The 21,107-nt window shown below is 50.4% G+C and overlaps 1 protein-coding gene across 4 annotated transcripts in view; it reads left to right on the plus strand.

Annotated features, from left to right (window-relative positions):
* The window catches only part of LOC144942999 (brother of CDO-like), a 100,892-nt gene that overhangs the window by 63,153 nt on the left and 16,632 nt on the right, over positions 1-21,107 (plus strand). For all 4 annotated transcript variants that reach the window (XM_078870115.1, XM_078870114.1, XM_078870113.1 and 1 more), the window contains exons 2-6: positions 13,315-13,437; positions 17,595-17,885; positions 18,631-18,777; positions 19,103-19,246; positions 20,383-20,729. In XM_078870115.1, the coding sequence (XP_078726241.1) occupies positions 13,371-13,437; positions 17,595-17,885; positions 18,631-18,777; positions 19,103-19,246; positions 20,383-20,729 (996 nt within the window). In that variant the 5' untranslated portion in view covers positions 13,315-13,370. The remainder of the gene's footprint in view (positions 1-13,314; positions 13,438-17,594; positions 17,886-18,630; positions 18,778-19,102; positions 19,247-20,382; positions 20,730-21,107) is intronic.

The raw sequence follows: 21,107 nt of genomic DNA on the forward strand, positions 1-21,107 counted from the left end.
GGCATAGTTTGTTTGGAGAGGAATCAGCGCGAGTGTGCACACTTTACAAACACCGCGTGACGGGGCCCCACTTGCACGTGTGCCTGGCGGTACGTTCTCGCACCGGGCTCACGGGGTTGTGACCCCGCGCTGATGGGATTGACGTGACGCCACAATGCCCCCTCGCTCGCTCGCGCGTGCGAACGCTTTTGCAAGTGCAGCTGTGCGTGCACCGGCAAAGGGGTGGCGCTTCCTCTAAATCATCTCGTGACCCCGTTCTCTCGTCACCGTTTCGTCATCTCGGCCCTAATTGTTACCCACAGGCAGCTTGGTCGAGGAGTTTTTAAACTTTGGGGGAGGTGGGGTGGGCGGAGCAGGTCCCAGCGCAGTGGACTTGTAGAAGTAGACGGATGACGATCTTTGCAGTTACTAGGAGGGAGACACCAAGAGATGTATTTTGTGGATAGAAATCGGTGACCGCTTGCCAGTGCTATCACGTACGTGGCTGCATGCAGAGTGTCCAGACAAAAAAAATAACCTGTGTAGACAACATCATTGTCAATAACCTACTTGCCGTACTACCCCCATGCAGCGCCATCTCGGAGCCCAGGAACGAGCGCATGTCTTAGCGCGATTCACCACGTCGCCTTTGCCACGCCGGGTCGAGCCGCCGTGCGTCTGTCTCTGGAACGTGGAATCTTTCGACGCGAGTGTAAATTATCGCCGTGCGAGCGTGCGAACGTCCGGAAGTAGCTGCAGGTGCCACGTGCGTCCCGCCGCCGCTAATTTGGCCGTGCCGTGCGTGCTCTCGCGCACGGCCCAAGGACGCGGTGTTGATGCTCCTTCCGCCTGCGCGAGCACCCACCAGCCCATCGTGTTGCGCGAGAGTCAAATGACCCATCTGTGCAGCGATTACGCGTGGCGAAAAAAAAAGGCCTCGGTAACATTAATCCGCGCATGAGTTTTTACTGCGTCTTGCGCCCAGCGCCCAGAAGTGCGTTTCTTCACTTGTGGCGCAGCTGTGGAGAGTATGGGGTGAAATGCGTAACACATGACCTCAGCGGGATTCGTACACAGCGGGGAGTTGCCCATAAATTCGATCGCGAGTAATTCATACAATCACCAGAATATCATTGTGCGTTCACGAATGCGAGGAATTTGACCCAATGATAACAGGCATGCAACGATAATGTACGTTACGGCTTGGTTTACAAAGACATGGCTTTCTGACGTGGAAAAAAAAACTGTACCACGGACAGCTCAATGAATTCTGAACCACTTTTAACAGAAAAACACAGTTTAAAAAAGTTACAGAGGAGAGTGATAGAAGATGTTCCTGCGTTCTCGCTGCCATTATTAGTTTCTTTGGTCAGAGTTTCCCAAACTTCTGCCCTCACAATGCCTCTTCACATTCACAAGTCTTCTGTGTTCAAGTATCAAGTAGGTGTTTACACCCCTCACAGGCCTGATGGCCGCGTGCATGCACGACACCTCAATCTTTATTTGAACCGTCGCTCTCTACGCGAGGCTTGTTGACAATCATTGGGCCCGTGGGGCATGGAATGGCCTGATTTTTATTTGAATATTGAAGCTTGGTGAACGTGAAAAGGCGGAGTGTTGAGAGCCACAAGGACTGGAGTTGAACAAATCCCGCCACGGTGGCCAGATGTTAACTACCTCGCCTTGTATACAGGAGGCCGTGGCTTCGATCCCGAGTTGGCATGTCTTTCTCTCTCTCCCTGTGGTCGCGTGGATTTTTCTCCGGGTTCTCCAGTTTTTCCCTCCACAGTTAAAATCAACATGCGTGTATTTGGCTGCTAGAAATGTCACTTCCGTTGAGCTATCATTTGTGGCCAGGTCGTATCTGATCAATGGGCTTTACCTGGTAAAATAAAAATAGTTAGTTTTTGCAGATTAAACTATCAATTTAACTCGGATACCTAAATAATCCAAACACACTTTACAAAATTACGATACTGTATGTACAGACGCAATTTAAAGTTCTGCTGATATTTGCTTTTACCCTTTATTTTCCTTTGCAATGCAAAATAAGTTTGTGTATGGGATTGCTTTTTGAGTTGCATGGAGCCCCCATCCTTTTTTATGGAGTACTATTGCCAATAACGTCCAATAATCCAGCAGCATTTCTTTACAACCCTGACTGCTGATGATTCCCAAAATGTCGAAACCACTCCAGAGGTGCTTGCTCAAGTGAATGCTGCTTGATCATGTTCGTCTGGAAAGTCAATAGGCAGATGGACTTAAACTTAAACTAGAAAATTATGTTTGCTTTAAATAATCCCTCCTCTCGTCAGTTTTACGAAGCTCTTGAACAGTTTGAGAAACATGTGAACTCTTGCCTAAAATATTACAGTTCTGATGGTGCTGTTTGTTGCTGACCGTTTGACGTTTTGGGCCTGTCCTTGGCAATTGTGTAAAAAATAAAATGACAGAGTAGCCACACGCCTCCAGATGCAAAATCAGCACAGCCCAGCTTGCTTCCTAATGTTCGGCAGCGGATTCAATGCTGCACCACCATGCCGGGCTGCAAGCAGCACGGTCAGTGAAAGGCGGCCCCAGCAGCAGCAGCAGCACCTGTTTGCTGTCTCGGTTCGTATGCGAGCGCCTCTCCCCTACGCACCCCCCCCTCAAATGCCAGCATTGAGACCGGTTCAGGGCTCGCCTGAGGGCCGGTGAATGCCGCGCGGACCAAACCCGCCCCATGCCAATAAATTAAATGCGAGTTTATTCAGCGCACATGTTGTGTTGAGAGCGCTGTTCCGCGCGAGGGAGAGAGGCGAGCGAGCGGGAGTGCTACTCGCAGTGTAAAAATAGACAACGTGGGGCTCAAGGGAGACCAGAAATGAATTGTGTGTGTGTGTTGAATTTGTGTGCTGAATCTGCGGGGAGCGGTGGCGTGGTGATACGAACCTGGCGAGCCGAGTTCAATTCCCGCTCACGGCGAACACCAGTGACGATTATCTGAATCGGTTCTGGGGCCTCCCCTAGGTCGACTCAGTCTTAAATGAGTGCCTGGTGCACGGTGTGTAAACATTGCCACTGGGGGAGACAAAAGCGGTCGGGCGTAATGCTGGCCACCTACCCTCTTTTGCACCATGTGGGCGCTTCATAGGTGCTCGCTGACGGCACTCACCCCAACAGTCTGTTAACGCTCTGCGGGGAATCTTTGTCTTTGAGAAGCATGTGAATATTTGAATGTGTTCACAGTGAACACTGCTGAAACCGTGAGCCATCAACACGAGTTGGTGACAGCACCTTCTATCGCCTCTCTCAATTCTCTGCAAAGACTCAACGCATTCTACAATCACACTTCCCTAAAAGGAAATGTATGTACATAGTAATAGGTAGCTGTTCAGGCAATGGCCCTTTTATACAATGAAAAACATGTTCTGTTCCGTGCAGTGGCGTGCTTATGAATGTAGCAGTTTGTTCGAGCGATTTACCAATTTTATTATGAATGATGCATTGCCTTGTTCGAAGAGAGCACCTGGTGCTGCATCGGTTCAAGGATGTAATGTTATGAAGTGATTCTGATTGTGGAGTTTACTCGGTTAGTCATTCTTCCGGGGATATTAAAATGAGTAGTACTCTGTCGAAGGCCAAACGGTGATTGTTTTATTGGAACGACTGGTCCCCGTCAGAGTCATCTGGGAGGGCTACCAGAAGCTCTGGCTTGCTCATGGAGATGAACGCTGCGCCAATTTCTGGGAACAACAGTGAACTATTATAATTACGCCGTCACCGTTATTCCGTATGCGGTCGGGGAATGCACGGCTTGTATGTACTGCGATGATTACAATTATTCACGTTACTTTAATTTATACGGGTCACGTAAAAATTATTGGGTTTAACCCCTTTGGCATTAGCCCGAGCAAAAAACTTTGCGCAAGCGAAGACAGCCGCGGTGTTGCTGAGCGTTCCTACGATGGGATGCGTTGTCGGAGCAAAGGTACTTGAATTTGACTTGTGGCTAACTCCGCGTAAACAGTAGGACTACTGCTGTGCTCAGATGTCTTCAGAGACTGCTCCTGTTGGATTGCAACAGCACTGTGAGAGCCAGAACAAACTTGAGCCTTTTGGTAATGCACTAGTCCCTTTAAAGCATTCTCAGAAATTAAACTTGGCAGGTACAGTATTTGTGTTAGATTTATTTCCAGTTAATATTGTTTCGTCATATCTGGGAATGTTAAGGAATTAGATTTGTGTAGCATTATGAGATTACGAATTTAACATTCGTATTACCGGCATTACACGGTATGGGAGAGTTGGTAAGTCCATATTTTGTTACACGCAGACTCGCATGCACATGCAAGAGAACACATGTCATCCGTGCCAATATGGAAACAGATTTAGCGGATACTATTATACGTGTTTTTTTTATTATTCTACCTGTCCACAACCAAAAGTTCCGGAAAAGCTCAGATTATAGGATGAACTCTTTTTATCCGTGAACATTTGCGGATGATAGCGATCAAATTTTTTGAACGTATGACACGTAAAAAAAGGGGACATAATCACGGATAACAGAATGGGGTGACGGATTAAATGATCTTCCATGGACTATTTTGGGCCAAGGGATAATTTGCGTTGTGGGCAATGTGGTTACAGATAAGAGGATTCCTGTATGTGATGTAAATAGGGTTTGTACTGTAATGATCAATCACATTACTCTATACTATTTTTTTTATTTTGAGTCATCTTGCGATCACAGATACTTTCATATTTAATTTACGTGATATCTAACAAAGTGTGAAAGAAACCATTGTGATTCACTAATAGTGTTTACATGTGAGTGAATCGGAAAATGTAATTGAGTTATATTTATGTGTTCTCATATTTATTACAGTAGAGTCAGTTAGGCCAGAAAATGTAACAAAATTCCACGTAATGTCTGTAATCATTAGTTTAGCTTCTTCCAGTATTACCGTATATTGACAATGTAGCATACACGTCTTGTTAGTCACAACTTTTCAGTGTCCCTGTTGAAATCCTAACGTATGTAGATGAATCCTGTAAAACCCACGTTGGGTGCTACAGGTATCATGGAGTATGGGGTGCTGCTCATTTATATTGGCCACCCTGAGCAAGTGGTGGAAATCCCAAATTCTCATTCCCAAGAGGCATTGAAATGCAAGGCAGAGCGGTACTGATTCTATCATGGTACCTTTTGTGCCAGTAACAAAGTATGAAAACTCAGAATAGGGTTTACCCTTTCTGGCAATAAAACAGGATGTGTTAATATGTTCAAATACTGATTTTATCCACTGCACCACATCGATCATTACAAGAGGCTGTGTCAACCCTTTGACCGGGGCTTCAACTCGCAACCGTCGTGTTGCGTTGTGATTTGCGCGCTCGGTCGGGCGCAGTAGCCCACGGTAAACGCATCCTCGACAGACACTTGCTACATGTTCCACCCACCCCTGCAACATAGCTGCTCCAAAAAGTGAGAATACTTTGTCCTGTTGCGTGTAGCACATTGAAGCCTCCTAATCGCACGGGCTTATTGGAGAGGTGTGTCAAGAGAGGTGCCGCGCCGGGATTTAGGGGGGCTCGCAGCACGCGGGCGTGTGCAGCAGATCGACTCGACGTGCACCGATGGCTCCAAGCCCTGGCAGTTTGAGAGGGGGTGCATGTATGTGTGTGTTGAACACGAGTGGCATTTGGTAACACGCAACCTAATTTTTCCAGGTGTAATGTACAGGAAAACCATGCCCAACGCGGTGTTATCGAACGCGTGTCTCGGCTATACACGGTTTATGTAATGAGCTCTGTTTTACGAAACTCATGGGTGATTTTTTGGCTGTACACATAGTGCGATGAGAGTGCTGTGAAGGAATTGACTGTGAGAACAATCTATTAACCGTGTACGTATGTATGCATGTTGCACTTCTCTTGCACCGCACGTAGCCAACCGTACTAATCGGAGGTTGTGGGGGAAGGATAACAAACTAAACACAAAAAGCAGTTCTAAAGAAATGAATCTTCAATCTAGATTGAAAAGTGTACAGCTCCAGTGACGTCCTAATATCAAAAAGAAGAGCATTCCAGACGGCACATCTAAAAGCGCGTGATACGGTGACCGTCTTTGTTCGATGGTTAGCAAAAAGCCGCCACTGCGAGGATGACCAGAGTCCACGTGATGGCTGATGCTCCTTGAGATCAGCGAGGTATCGTGGTTCAGATGTGGCTAAGGGTGCTGAGCACGAGGGTTTGGTCCTGGGGGGTAGTGGGGTGGGGAATGGGACGGCAGACCAGGCCGGGGAGAGGGGGGGGTTGTGGGTTTGGTCATGACGGCCGGAATGCAGGGCATGTGTCTCATCTCGGATCACCGACCTGGGCCGCTGGAATGAGGCCGGGTGACACGCCGCCTCCGCCGCGGTGGTGGTGCCGAGTGGGAGGAGGGAGGGGGCGCTGCTGAGGTTGGGAGGCGAGGGAGGGAGGGAGGGCGCCGCATGGGTGCACCGGCGAGGGGCGAGGGCCCTCACCTATGGCTGCCGGCAGGGGGGGGGCTGCACGGGTCACGTCATGCGGGAAGAGGGCTCTCGTGCCCCTGAGAGCCGCCCGCATGGCTCTGCCTTGCCCGCCGTTGGGAGAAAATAATGCGGAGAGCGCGACGCGGGTCAGTGATGCATCGTTGATCTTACTTTCACAGGGTTGTCACCGAGGCAAGTTCATTCAAGTGGGCATCGATTAATTACCAATTGGGAAGGGTTGCGGTGTTGCTCTTGGTTCATATTAGGTTGGGACGAGCGTATGGGTCACAAATAGGTGATCCTGTATCTGCTAGGGCTGCGGTTCCGGCGAAACTTGGCTTCTATTGCACGGTGGTCCCCACTTTCCGCAAAGTCATCGGTGACTGTGATATGGGAAAGACCGGTCCCTGTCATGTGAACGTAGAATTACCACCTCGCTCAGGACCATCGACAGAGACAAGTGTTGTTTCCGGTGTTCGTTTGAGCAACACGACGCGTGTTCTTGATGTTACATAAGCTAAATTGGTGATTTCTCAGCAAACACAATAATTTAAACAAAAATCCTATTTGCTTGTTTTGCTCCAGAAAACATCTGCCTAAAATGTCACTACGCATTATTCTGTGACTCAACGAGTGGGGAAACTGCCCGTTTATAGGCTTTGTTTATATTGGTATTAAACTTACAAGAGTTGGCCAGCAGGCACCCTTAAGAGTGCAATTATTGAGTTATTTAAAAAACAACCTTCCAGGAAGCACTGCTGAGATACAAAGCCAAGATTATGTGTTACTGGCGAGCTGTGTTACATAACACATGGTACGTAACACAGTCGAATGCCAATAATTGGAGCGTTGTGGTTTAAGGGAGTTTTGATGAATGGCAGCTTTGTATAAGACAGTGGCACAATTTTTTATTATACTTTAACACCAATGCACTGTCACAATAGGTACATTGCAGTCTTAAAAGGTGGGACTTTAACATAACACCAGAGCCGAGTGGTGGCATGGTGGTTACCACTGCAATATGTCCTTGGGTAACCTGGATTATAATTCCTAGCCATGGCTAACATCGGTGGTGATATCTGAATCGTCCCTGACCTCCCGTTTAATGAACCCACACTGGCCAGCACGGTGAACCAATGTGGTCTGGGGAGGCTTTTTTTTCAGCGCTATAGATTCTCACTTCACCGGTGGAAATTGGCGTTTGAATTTAGGCCGAGGCTCTTGGGTGCAGCCCTGCAATTGCTCACTAACACCACTGCTGGCAGAAGAGCCTACGGCTCAAGCGAGCTCAAGTCCCGCTATCGCGTGTTTTTAATCTTCTCTTCTGATGCACAAATGGAAAAGTAAAAACTCTCCAGTGTGCGACCGTGGTCATCCAAAACAGACCGTACAACGTGTAACGACGCAATGCCGGGTCGACAAATACGAAGGACACGTCACGGCGATGCGCCACTCCTGAAGCGGTTATCTGGCTTGCCCACCTCAATGTGAAAATGCATCTTGACTTAAAGCGTTCGTGACTGCAGGAATTCAGATTCTTTTGGGTCTTTCGGTAAAGTCACGTAGATAGGTTGAAAGAAAATTTCAATTCGCAACACAAACACCGCTTGTGTTGTGATCGAAACATCGTAGTTTTTTGTAAAAAAAAATGTAACCTTTACCGAAAGACCCAAAGAATGTGACATTGTAGTTGTTGATCTGCAATCTATATCGGCAGCCGTACGAGATGAGATCTACTCTTCCACGTTGTGCCAGACGTCCGTCCCTGCCATTCGGTCTACTCATCATCAGCATGTCATCTCCAGAGAACTAATCTTAACTGGCGGCGCGGTAAGACAAAGGCAGCTACGTGTACTGCTGGCCACACCACCCCGCCCCCTCTCTGGCCCGGGTTGTAACAAAATCAAGTTGCTTTACCAACGCCTCTTGGCCCAGCGATTCACGTCGCTATACAGGGAGAACTTTGTCCTTGTGTCTATATAGATTGACATTGCCGAATACCGTCAGTTGGGCGAAGGCAATTCCACCAATGTTATTGCATTGGTGGAATTAGTTTGATGTCCTTCCCCCGCATCCTTCGATTTAGCAGGGTTGGCTACGTACGGCGTGAAATAGGTTCAGCATACATACGCACGTACGTCGCGTTCAGAAGGTTAGCCGCAATGCTTTACGGTTAGGGTTAGCGATGCCTCTGTGACGAGCAGCATTACTTGCTGAGCACACAGGAGCACCATGCCCAGGCTGTGATAGAAGGCTGTAAGCTACTAATGGGCGATAAGAATGCTTATCCTCACTTCGGCCCTCTGTTTGTTTTGGGTGTGATTAGAGCCATTTGAAGTGGTTCGTGTTATAAATTGTGTGTTGAGTGTATTTGCTAAAGGGCTGTTGTAGAATTGTGCAACAATTAAAGTGGCACTGCTGCGTCTGCATGTTTAAACACAAACCTGACCGTTTAGTGGTTAGTGCACTGCGCTTTAACCTAGCGATTTAGGTTACATCCATGGTCACACACAACACAGGTGCCAGCCGTTATCAGCCATGTCTTGGGCTTCCTCTAGGTCCACCCAGCATAAAGCGAGTGCATACCTGCTGTGGGATGTGTCAGACTGTCAGTGTCACCACCGAGGAGACAAGCGATGGCCGGGTGTGCATGTGCTGGACACGTGGGGACCGCCGCCTTAGCCGTGCGTTTGTGGTGGACTTTTCGATTGAGGGGTTTCAGCTCGTCAAGTTTGTGCCCTCGTAGCGTAAAGCGCGCAAGGTTGAACGCGTCGCGCATTACCGCTCCACCGGGATTTACTTTTCCGTGCGCGGGAAACGGCCGAGCAGCTCCACAATCCGCGCCGACAGAATCGCGTGGGGCCGACTTCGAGCCCCGCGTCGGTGTCACGGCTGCCGCTCGCAAGCTCTGGATGCCGGCGCTGCATGTGCGGCGAGCGGACGGACGAACGGACGGGCTGCCGGGCGGGGGCGAGCTGGCGGGCTGCCGCTTGTTTTGTGTGCGCCGGGCCCCAGAGGGGAAGCCCCGCGTCCGTGCGTGGCTGGCCGGGAAGTGCTTAAGCAAACGGCGTTCGCTGCAGGTCAGTGGGGATACCCACGTGCGTCCGCGCGCGCGTGTCCGCGTGTGTGCCTCTATGCACATGTACCTAACTAAGTGTGTGTGTTTGAGTGTGTGTGGGTCAGTGGGGAGTGGTCGTGTAGTGGTTAGCGCGCTGCGCTATGAACCTGGCGACCCGGGTTCGATTCCCGCTCGCGGCCAACACCGGTGATGATTATCTGAACCGGTCCTGGGCCTCCCCTAGGTCGACTCAGCCTCAAATGAGTACCTGATGCGGTGTGTAGTAAACATCACCACTGGGGAGACAAAGGCGGTCTGGCGCGGTGCTGGCCACCCACCCCCTCGTGTACCGTTGCGGCCTTCATAGGTGCTCGCTAACAGCACTTGCCCCTACAGTCTGGTAAGGCTATATGGGGGATCTTTGTCTTTTGTGTGTGTGGGGAGCGGTGGAATAGTGGTTAGCGTGCTGCACCACGAACACCGGTGACCTGAATTCGATCAGGGCTCACGGTGAGCAACCGGTGATGGATATCTGAACCGGCCCTGGGTGTCCCCTCGGATGAATGAGCCTTGAATGTGAACCTGGTGCGTTGTGTAAACATCGATGCTGGAGAGACAAAGGCGGCCAGGCGTGGTGATGCCCACACCGCCCCATCGTAGGTGCTCACTAATGGAATTTTCCCGAACAGCCTGATAAGGCTATTTACAGGAGGTGTTTGCAATTGTCTGATTTAGTTTGTGTGTGTGAAGTATGTGCACTTGTACATGTGCCGAGATCGTATGGGAAGCGGTGGCATACTGGAGGGTGAAATGAGCCACGATTCCTGCCCATCTCGGTTCCAACTCGATTCAATTGTTATTCGTTACACGGAAAATCCCGTCTATAGTCAGTTGCCCAGCTAGTTCGCAAGGATACAGATAGGTCCGTGGTAAAATTGGCATCTGCATCTCCGTTGTGTGGCTTTGTGTGGTGCTGCGTTCACTTCGGGTCTGGGACGTCAACGGTGGGTCAGGTGTTCGTAGTCATCTCCCATATCTATATCAGTGTTGTACCATGCTCACCGTAACAGGCACTCACAAACGGCACTTTGCCCCTAAAGCCGATTGTGCGAGACACGGGATCTCTCTCCTTGTTAATGCCTGCTGTGGGTGCGTGTTCGAACACACAAGCATGCGCGTTTGCATGCAGGCGTGTGGAAGCACTATTGTACGTGCGCAGGTTCACGTCTGCAAGAAGGTGGCATTTAAAGTGACGGCACAGTGACATCTTGTAACCAGACATAGCGAGAAGAAAACACGTTGCCCTTGTTGAAACCCAGACGTTTATGTCCTCCGAGCACATGCAAGCTGGTTAAATATAAACACCTCCACGCAAAAGGCAATGTTGTTGATTAAAGGTTGCGATATTGTTGATACGGATTTATAAAGACATTTCGACCTTTGTAATGTTTACAAATGCATATGTCAACATCGTTTATTGCACTTTTAATGCGTGGGTGGAAAACACATGCAGGAGTCATTTTGTTTAGATTTATTTTACTTTCGTAATTTGCTACTTTGTTTTGTTTTTTCTCAAAGTTGACTGCTATATTGTCAGTGGCCAGTGACCCTGGCACTGTGTTTGCCCGCTCGGAGTCAAACACCCCGATTGCCACAGCCGAATATCACTGCAGCTTCACCAGGACATTAATGCATTGCCACGGAAGTGAACCCTGTTCTTGCAATCACGAGGGTAGACTTGTGTATCATCATCATGATCAGCCATGCTCAACCCTCTGCTGGATGAAGGCCTTCGAAAGCCACCGCCAACTCTCATGACCCTCTGATGTGATAGTCCACCTCGCACATGCACACAAACTGGTTTTGTCGTTCCATCTCCTCGTTGGACATCCCTTTGGATGCATTCCATTCCTTAGCTGTAACTCCTTTATTATTCTTGAAAATACTACATTCCAGTGAATTGACCTGCCCAAGGCTGCTACGGGTGTTTATTTATAGTTTTAATGACTATCATATACCAGTGTCATCATCCAAAATCCCAAGTTTTCTGACCAATCTCTACAAATAGTATATCTGGCGTGCACTCATTTGCTTCGTGTTATCCACTTGTTTTTTATCAGGGTTGGCCAGATTCATTTTGCAGACGAAATAATTGGCGAGGAATTGATCGAACATCGCAAGCAAGGCTCTCCTGAGGAACAGTCTTGAGACCCGGTTGAGGCCTTGCGCAACATTTTATTATAAAATCGGCTATGAATAGAAGGTGGAAAAACGAACGAGCAGGTCTTACGTAACGATAGGTTCTTGGGTTTCACACGTTCCTTGAAAAGGAAATAATTACGTCAATAGCCTCTCACCTGGATTAATAATGTACAGATGATACACGTTAGTAAAACAAACAAAACATATTCGCGTAAGTCTTAATACTCGTGTTGTTCCTAATTCTTGCGGCAATTCCCACAAGAGAGTTTCACGCCAACATTGTCGTCATTCCGATCGCTGCGTTCTTGGCTCTGCCTCTGGACTCGAAGCAGACTTTGTGTACCGGTTTAAAGATTAACCGCGTCCCACTGCGCCCCCGACAACCCGGGCCGCGTTGAAGGCTGCCTCGTGCTTGCGAAGCGTTGCGCGCTACTCACTCTACACACACGCGCGCGCGTTCCGCGTCTCTCACTCCAACCACCCAGCCCATCCGCTCCCGCGCTGCGGGGTGGCTGAAAAGCCAGGCGCCTCATGGTGCGGCCAGGTCCGTAATCGCTCTCTCGCGCACACAGGGGAGGGAGGGATGGAGGGTTCGGGTGTTTTGTTTTGGTCAATCGCAGTTAGCTGGTCACAGACCCACGAAATGGCCAGCGGCCAGCAACAAACCGCGTACTCTTAGAGGCTGCAAATAGGCGAAGTCAAGACATTTCGCGAATTGAGCCAATGTGTGTGTTTTTATATATACGTAAGAATTTGGGTAGAGTTGTGTAAGTTTAAACAAACAGAGCGGACACGACCGCCACTACTGCTCTGGGGGTGTGGGGGGGTGATCAAGACCGATGGTGCTGGAATTTCATTGCCACAGTTGTACTCGTAATTGACGTCATCGGTCCGCGGTGACTAATGTTGATTGGACAGCTGCTGCTGCCGCCGAGCGTGTCGCAAAAGCTCGGGTTATCTCCTCGCCGTTAATGCGTTCAGCATCGGGTGTGGGTGTTCCCCGAGGTGCGACAATTTCTGGGTGGCGCAGTGGTAACAGTTGCGTCTCGCAGCAAGGAGGGCCCTGGGTTCGAATTCCTGACACCGGCCACCTTTTTCTGCGTTTCGCGTGGGTTTCCTCCCATAGCTGAAAACATACAATTGTATGTATGTGGAACTTCTTTCGCACCGTACGTAACCAACCGTGCTAATGGCATGGGCGTTGGCCACACATCCCGATGCAGGGACCCTCTTGAAAAATAGTTTTTGGACTCTACGTGGCCTTCCTGGGTAAATAAGTAATTCGTTCATTCAACCCCCAACGCCCTCCCCTTTTACAATTCGCCGTCAATAAAACGATCGATTTATAATTTTTTTTAAATGTTGCATTTATTCCTCACGAACTGATACACCGCTTTTGCTCAACATGTCACTGTGTTATAGCTTGTGCCCATTGATAAGCTTGTTGGCGTCTGCGTGTGTATGCCGTGATGGTTGCGATGGCTGGCGTGTCACATGCGGACGCTGATGGTTGTGACGCTGATGTTTGTGATGCTGACTGTTGTGACATTGTTGTCGTCGTTCTTGTTGTCTGTGCAGATCTATGCCCCCGGAGCCCTGAGTGGCCGCGTGCCGCGCGTGAGCCCCGGGTCCCCATGGCCTGCCGTGTCATCGTGCCGTGCCTTCTGGCTGCTGCCACTCTCTGCATCGCACGCGCCACAGGTAGTGACATCGCTACACCCGGCGGCAGCAACTGTGGGTCCCCTGAGAGCTCGTACGGCACATGCCAAAGTGAACTTTTTATATATATATGCTATTTTCCTGAGCCGGTGGTGGAAACTTTTGATTCCTATGGTGGCCCCCACCGCCAAAGGATAACCACTGTCAGCATCCCCACAAAATAGTTATCGTTTTATCCACCCTGAGGAGTGATGGACTAAGTCAACCCCCAAACCAGCATTTGAACTCGCAACCTTCCAATTGCGAGCTGCTCGATCTACCGCTGTGCCACCGAGCGGTTTTCTTTTTTTATCAATACACACATATATATCTTGTTTAATAGACATTCATAGATATATTAATTAACTTCTAGACATCTCCGCGAATCTTAAAACTACAGCCTTTTTTAGAGTTTGAGTAGTGCTCTGTTTTTGTCATTTCTTCGCACGTTTGGTCTATCGTAACGTCACGAGTCGAGACGCGGAGGGTCTCCTTTGCTTAAAAAAAACACCCGTTTAGAATTCAGCCAACTCACTTTGCACCGATGCCGTGCTCCCCCACACATCCATCCACCCTCCCGCCCGCCCGCCCGCGCACACAACAGCAGCTGTTCAGTGACTTATCTTTGTGGAATCGCGGTGGAATTAGCAATTAGGGGGTGCTGGATGATGTTCAAACAGCAGGTGAGTTTTTATATCTGTGCGCACACAGGGGACAATGAAGCGTGCATTTTTATATTGATGGTGCACAGTGCTGAAAACTATTTCTTGTATTCGGTGTAAAATTTACACGTGGCTGTCTCCATGCTCTTAGCAGCGTGATTTGTAGGGGGCAAAGGTTGAAGATCGAAACGTCAAGTTCCCGAATTGTACCAGGCCTGAGGCTTCATTTGCCTAGAATCGGTAGCCGGTGCAGCGACTCAAACATTGGCTCCAGGGAGACTCGGGTAGCTTGGCGTCTTGTGACGCTCCTCGACACAGCCCCGTGTGTGTTGGCACATCCTCAGCAGTGGATCGTTCAACACTGCTTTCTCTCAAGAGCGTATATGGTGAAAGTAAACTGGAGTGATTCGTAATTGACGATTGTGGATCGGATCTCATGAGTGCAATGCCAGCAAATACAATGGAACGTCAGTCTTTGTACATGCGCATTGTGTGTGTAGGTGTTTATCAGTACTGTGTATATACACATATACATTCATATTCCATGCGACTGAAGTTTTGCGCAAGCACGACGTTTCAGTCATGGTATTTACAATTACATTTGACGAGTGAATACTTTTCCAATGTTACGAGGCTTAAACATTGATGTTGAATGTTATCTTAAATGAACAAGGTAAAAAAAAATGCGCAAAAATAGATGTGACCTGTTATCTGCTGTCATTAAAGGGATATCCCACGCCGTAGGAATGTGGAATTTATACTAATAGCTCAGGGCCACCAACAGAGGGAAACATCATCCCGCAATCTCTTGATCTGGCCCTTCACCAGCATTGATCCAAGCAAGCCTCACTCTGCCGGAGACTCGCTGAATGTTGAAACTGGTCGAGACTTTGCAAGTGCTTGAGTCAATGCTGCCGGCAAGATGCACGCCCAGCGAGACTGTGTAGCGATGGGTTGTGTGTAAAAAAATAAAAAAAGTTTTTTTACGTGGAGAGACAAATATGGTGAGCAGGCAATATTTGTTTGGGTCGGGGAGTTGCCTTGACTTGTGTCGCTACGGCTGAATGTGAATTTTGGAAGCCACCAGCAGTGGTCTTTTGGCACTGACACTGAAACGAACAAGAAAAATCGACGGAACCGCACGCGCGCACATTTCCCCGCGGCTTGGCGGACTTCTCCGCTCAACTCAGTCGCCGCTCGCAGGTCGCTCTCCCTGTGTGGCATCTTCGCGCGGTTGAGGTAGTTGAAGCAGGAGTGAGGGCCGAGCTGGGGTTTGCTGCCGGGCTGGCCGGGGAGGTGGGGGCTCCCCCCCCCACCCACCCAAGCTCCCGCGCTCACAATGAGCCTGTGTGTGGAGCGAGACGGAGCTCAAAAGCCCCATTCAGTGGTTCTCTCCCACCTTCCCCGGTGCTGCTGATCGATTCCAGCAATTATCTGTAATTAGCTTTCCCCAACAGACGCGGCTGAAAATGGGTGGGGGGAGGATGGCTCGCTCCGGCGTTGGCTGGCAGCGGATTTCGCAAACCGCTTGGGCAGCCCTCCTGGTCACCGCTGTGTGAAAACAGAACAATATTTTTGTTGGAAATGGTCGGTAGTTTTGTGGACTGTTGTTGTTATTTTTTTAAAGGAAAGTACGGATGCTGACCGTATTTGTTCTCCATCTTTTCAACTTGTCAGCGTGTTTTTGTTGTTGTTGTCGTCATTGCCGTGTCACTAACTTTCTAGCTGACGTTGAATGAAGATTTTTGGCCGACATTTAATGCAGCGGTGGGATTTGTTTGACCTCTAAAATAACTGCGTGACTTTACGCGCTTGTCATTTGTGAACACGTGCAAAATGTTGGTGTCTTCCTCCGAGCTCTTACCCAGAAATGGAAATCCCAATTTCTATGGCGATGAGCGCACTACCACCGTGGATTTCTCACAAAGTTGTTCTCGCTTTATCGGCCCTGGAAAAATGATGGGCTGCGACGAGGCCCCAACCTGCATGAGAAATCCTCCCCTACCCAGCTGCTGTGCAATGAGTGCTCGAGCCGAAGTGGCACCTGGGCAGGACGTGTTTTTAGGATGTGTATTTTAAAACTACGAACAAAACTATTTTTATTCTACCAGGTAAAGCTGGCTGAGCTAGATAGCTCTTTGTCGAAAGCGACCTGGCGGCATGTAATGATAGCACAACAAATTGGCTTGTCACGTGGACATTTATAGCGGCCAAATACTCAAAACGCATGTTGATTCGAAATGCGGAGGGAAATACCGGAGGACCAGGAGAAAAATCCCCGCGACCACGGCGAGAGAGAGAGAGAGAGACACACACAAACTCCAAATATACAGCAGCAGGCGTCAGGAGGGATCGAACCCACGACCCCCTGCATACCGGGCGAGGTAGTCGACATCTCGCCACCGCGGCACGACGCGAGTCTGCCGAGTGGCGGCGATGGCCGCTCGCTACGCAGAACCCCCTGCGGGCGCTTCGCTTCGTCGTCGCAACGCCGGTCCAAGAGCGGTCGTCGCCATCGGCTCCCATTCACGGGGGGGCGGGCGGAGGGGCACGGCTCCGCCGCGCATTGTGGCCGCCCTGCGTGATCGTAGCCCCGTTGTGTTATTGTCATTGTGTCAGTCAGCGTGTTTGACAAAGCTTTATTGTATGAACTGCGGGAGTTTATCATTGGATAAGAGGGGGGTCAGGGTTTGACACTTGCCAATGCGTGGAGGCCGTGGGCAGGGGAAACACCCCCCCCCCACCTCTTTACCCCCCCGCCCCCCCCCCAGTCCCCCCGCCCCTTGGCCGCCGTGATAAATGATCTGCATTCCGAGTCCCCCTTTACAAAGAGGATGCTAATAAAAGCTGTTGGGGTCACAGCAAGTCTCGCTCAGCTGCAAATAAAAGTTTATCGGCTCTGCTGACTGCTAATTTTTCCACACTCTTGGCCTTTATTTTACGCGCCGCAAACAAGCGAACGATTTGGCATTTATATGAAAATAAAAACAACGTGACCCTGCCGTGGAAATGCGATGATCGTGAAGCAATGTTCCGACGGTGCCGATTCTCCCAGAGCGGAAGTATCTCTCCTCTGGCCTGGCTCGTGTCGCGCTCTCTCTCTGTGTCTCTCTACTGGAGAGTGCGTTGGGACGTCGCGTCGAACATCACCCGCAGCTCGCAAGTCGAGCTGTTAATGCTGCCCGGGTCTATAAAAAAACTGCACACGTTTTTTTACTGGGCCCGCCAGCCGCCCCCTGATTGATTCGTAAACGCTTTAACCCTTAACGCATCTCGACAATTGCCGCTTCCCGAGCGGTTTCTATTCAGTGGGAGGGGCCCTGTGAAACCCGGCGTACAATGCATCAAGTTTCCGTCAGTAAGTATATAAATGCCTTTATGTTACCCAGGTGAGAGACCGCGCGCACATTGTATCCCTCCCTGAAGTGAGTGCATTGTACTCGTACGAGTCCATGTTTATGCGCGCGTGCATGTGTCTGTGCACATGTGCCACAACAGAGCCTTCCCTCCGGCTGACATCCGAGCCGGAATCCGTGACGCAGCGGCCGGGAGGGGAGGTGAGGCTCGGTTGCACGACGGACCCTCAAGGCGCTGCACTCGACTGGCAGTACCGCGGTGGCGGCGGAGACGGCGCCTGGGAGAACGCGGCCCGCCAGGGGGGCATGCTGCTCGCAGGGAGCGAGCTGCTCATCGCGGCGCTCCGGCCGGAGCACGAGGGAGCGTACCGCTGCGTGGCGACGACCGGCAACGGCTCTGTGACCAGCGCGCCCGCCAACGTCACGCTCGCCCGTGAGTGGAAACAAACACAGCGGCGCGGTTGTAGGGCACGCAGCACGCAGCAGCTGCGGTGGTGGGCTTCCGCGGTGGCGAGATGTTAACTACCTCGCCATGTGACATCTATATTCGGAGTTCGTGTGTTCTCTCGGTGGTCACGTGGATTTTTCTCTGGGTCCTCCAGTTTTTTCCTCCACATTTAGAATCATCGTGCGTTTAAATGATACGCCACTTTGTTGAGCTATTATTTGTGGCCAGGTCGTTTCTGATAGAGGTCTAAAACTCAGTGGGCCTTTCCTGGTCAAATAAAAGTAGTTCATAGTTGAGTTGCAATAGCGTGGCCAGATGCCGTGCGGAGAGATTGATGAGCGGTCAAGTCGGTTGGAGTAGATTTTGGAGCGGAGCTACATGAGGTTACGAACAGCTGGGTGATGAGGGTGTATTGATGGAGGAAGCATGTCTGGGTTGGCTTGCGCTGTAATTAGAGCGGTGCAAGCACATTTTTTACTCACCTGTTGGCTTATCGATCTATCATCGTTCCTCCACGGTGCACAAAACGGGTACTACTTTGTGGACAGCCAAGGGTGGGCGTCCCATGAATATATTGGCCCCTGCAATCGGAATGTGTAATGTATTGTAGTTTCGACTAAAAAAACATCGGATGTAGTGAAATACGCTCGGAGGATATTCGTCAGCGGCGTCGCGGAAATGAAACGACTGCGTCGGCGGCGTTCGCTGACGGCGCGGCGGTGTCGTTCAGGTCTGGGCGAGTTCCGCTGGTACGCCCGCCGCGTGCTCGAGGTGGCGCTCGGGGAGTCGGCGGAGGTGCACTGCTCCCTCCCGGAGAGCCGACCGCCGGCGCAAGCGCGATACAAGTTCAAGCAGAAGTGGCTGGGCACAACCGCGGGTATGGCGCCCCCGCCTCGCTCGCGCCGCGTTCGCCCGGGCCAATTTTTCCCCCCCCCCGCGCAGCTCTCGCGGTGCCGAAGTCGATGTGTGCGCGAGCGTTGGAGAATAAAGACACGTCACGAATACGGGGAGGCGTCGTCGCGCTCCCGAAAAGTTTGACTTTAAGCGGAACGACATTTAAGCGACTCGTGACTTGAGCTCTCTGTTGTACATACCAGTCGCACCGCGTGGACATTATCGGTCAACTGTGCAGCACGCGCGTATTGTCGGCAAAGGCGTCGCGATCGTGCGACGCTAACAACCCACGCTTGGCAACGCCGCAGGGCGCGTGGAGCTGCTGCCGTCTGGAACGCTGCGCATCTCGAACGTGTCCCGCGAGGACGTCGGCGTGTACCGCTGCGCCGCGTACAACCTCGTGACGCAGGAGCAGAGGGTGCAGCGCGGAGGCACGAGGCTCCGGCTCGTTGGTGAGATCTCCGGCGCTGCGTCACACGGCACCGTCCGTGCCCCCCCCCCCTCCCCCCCCCCCCCCCTTGTCGAGCAGCGCTTAAGTTTCGGTATAAGGTTGTGTTTCTGTTGGGGGACCTGCCCTGTAATTTGTGTTTTATGAAGGGTCGGCCAAAGTTTGGCAATAAAAAAAACCCACCGTGGATTGGAGGAGGTCACGTGTCATGCGCGCGCCTCGCTTCACCGTGACGCAATTGTGCCTGACATCATCTTGGTCTTCTCAGAAAGCGACGTTGTTATCGCTAATTAATGAATTACTTCTGAGGACAAACGAATGTCAGGATGTGTTTCATTGCCATAAATTTTGTTACGTGTTTTAATCTACAGGATTACCACTACCGAGTTCCCACAACAATGCACTGCAATTGTGATCTATGTGGTTGAATCTCCCAGCAGAGTTTAAGACCTCAACTCATGAACAACACCAGCCAGACTGGTTACCCATGCAGTGGTGCATTGCGTGTTAATACTCTGCAATCAAAGTGAATCACAGTGAATGGGAGTCAATCTCTGCTTCCTATTCTTCCCTCTCTCTTTCCTTTCCCACATTTCTCTGCTATTTCTTAAATTCTCTATTTTTTATGTTTATTTTAAACGTCTCAAATGGTGGCGAAATGGGTGCCACGGTGGCGAGATGTTAACTACCTCGCCTGGTATACAGGAGGTAGTGGGTTCAATCCCGACCTTGATGCCTGTTTATTTGCTGTTTGCATGTTTTCCCCGTGGTTGCATAGATTTTTCTGCAGGTCCTCGTGTGTTTCCCTCCACATTTAAAAGCATGCGTTAAGAGTATTTGGCTACTGTTATATATTTGTACGAGATAAGGCAATTCGTTGAACTATGATTTGTGGACAGGTCGCTTCTGAAAAATAACTATATAGCTCAGTGGGCCTTTCTTGGAAAAATGAAAAATAATTTAATTATTTTTGTTTAGTCTTATGGCGGTCTTTCACACACGGTGTCTTAGTTCTTTGCCTTCTTGTATTTGTTGCGCTGCTAGCAGTTACATATATTTATTCTTTTTAAAAGCAAAGCCACCAGTCTCACGTCCCAGAGAGGCTGAACGTCTCGCGGTGCCGTCCTCCTCCTGCCGCAGAGAGAGGCGGCGGCGCTGAGCACGCGCAGCCCAAGGAGGAGGAGGAGGCGGCCGAGGAGACTGTGACGGAGCGCCTGAGCCTCCCGGAGCTCCCCCTGCAAGACGAGCCGACGGAGGTGGAGGAGGAGCCGCCGTCGGGAACGCCCGGGTCCAGCGGTGTGCCGACCACCGTGCCCGCCGCCCCCGCCGCCGCCGCCGTGGCGACCAACTCGGCCCTCCTCCCTCCCGAGGCTCCCATAATGCTTAGTGCGCCCCGCAGCTCCAGCCCGGATTCGTACGAGCTGAGGTGGAGGCCCGGCAGAGACGGAGGAGCCCCCATCATGGCCTACCTCGTCAAGTACCGCAAGGTACGGTCCTGCCGTATTCTCCAGAGAGTGATACAAGCCTACCCCAAACTTGTGTCCGGTATCAATGAAATTATACAAATCTGGTCTCCCACATACATACACAGACCTGCTGAATTTGCACCCTCAACTTTGCTTTGAAAAACAGTGGAAAGAAGTGAGTAACTATATTATTGTTGTTGTTATTATTATCATGGTTGTTTATCCAGTCATAATCCAGTGTAAGTTAAAGTGTCTCACTGTTCAAACGAGAGTTGGCCAGTGCTTATCCCCACTGGCAGCCCTGAGCCGGTGGTAGGAATTCCACATTTTGTGATGGTGGAACCAGTCTCTCCAGAGGGCAACTGGTCTTCCCACAAATTTGTACTCCCCGTATCGATC

This window comes from Lampetra fluviatilis, chromosome 29 (assembly GCF_964198595.1).
Source record: "Lampetra fluviatilis chromosome 29, kcLamFluv1.1, whole genome shotgun sequence".
Classification (NCBI taxonomy): domain Eukaryota; kingdom Metazoa; phylum Chordata; class Hyperoartia; order Petromyzontiformes; family Petromyzontidae; genus Lampetra; species Lampetra fluviatilis.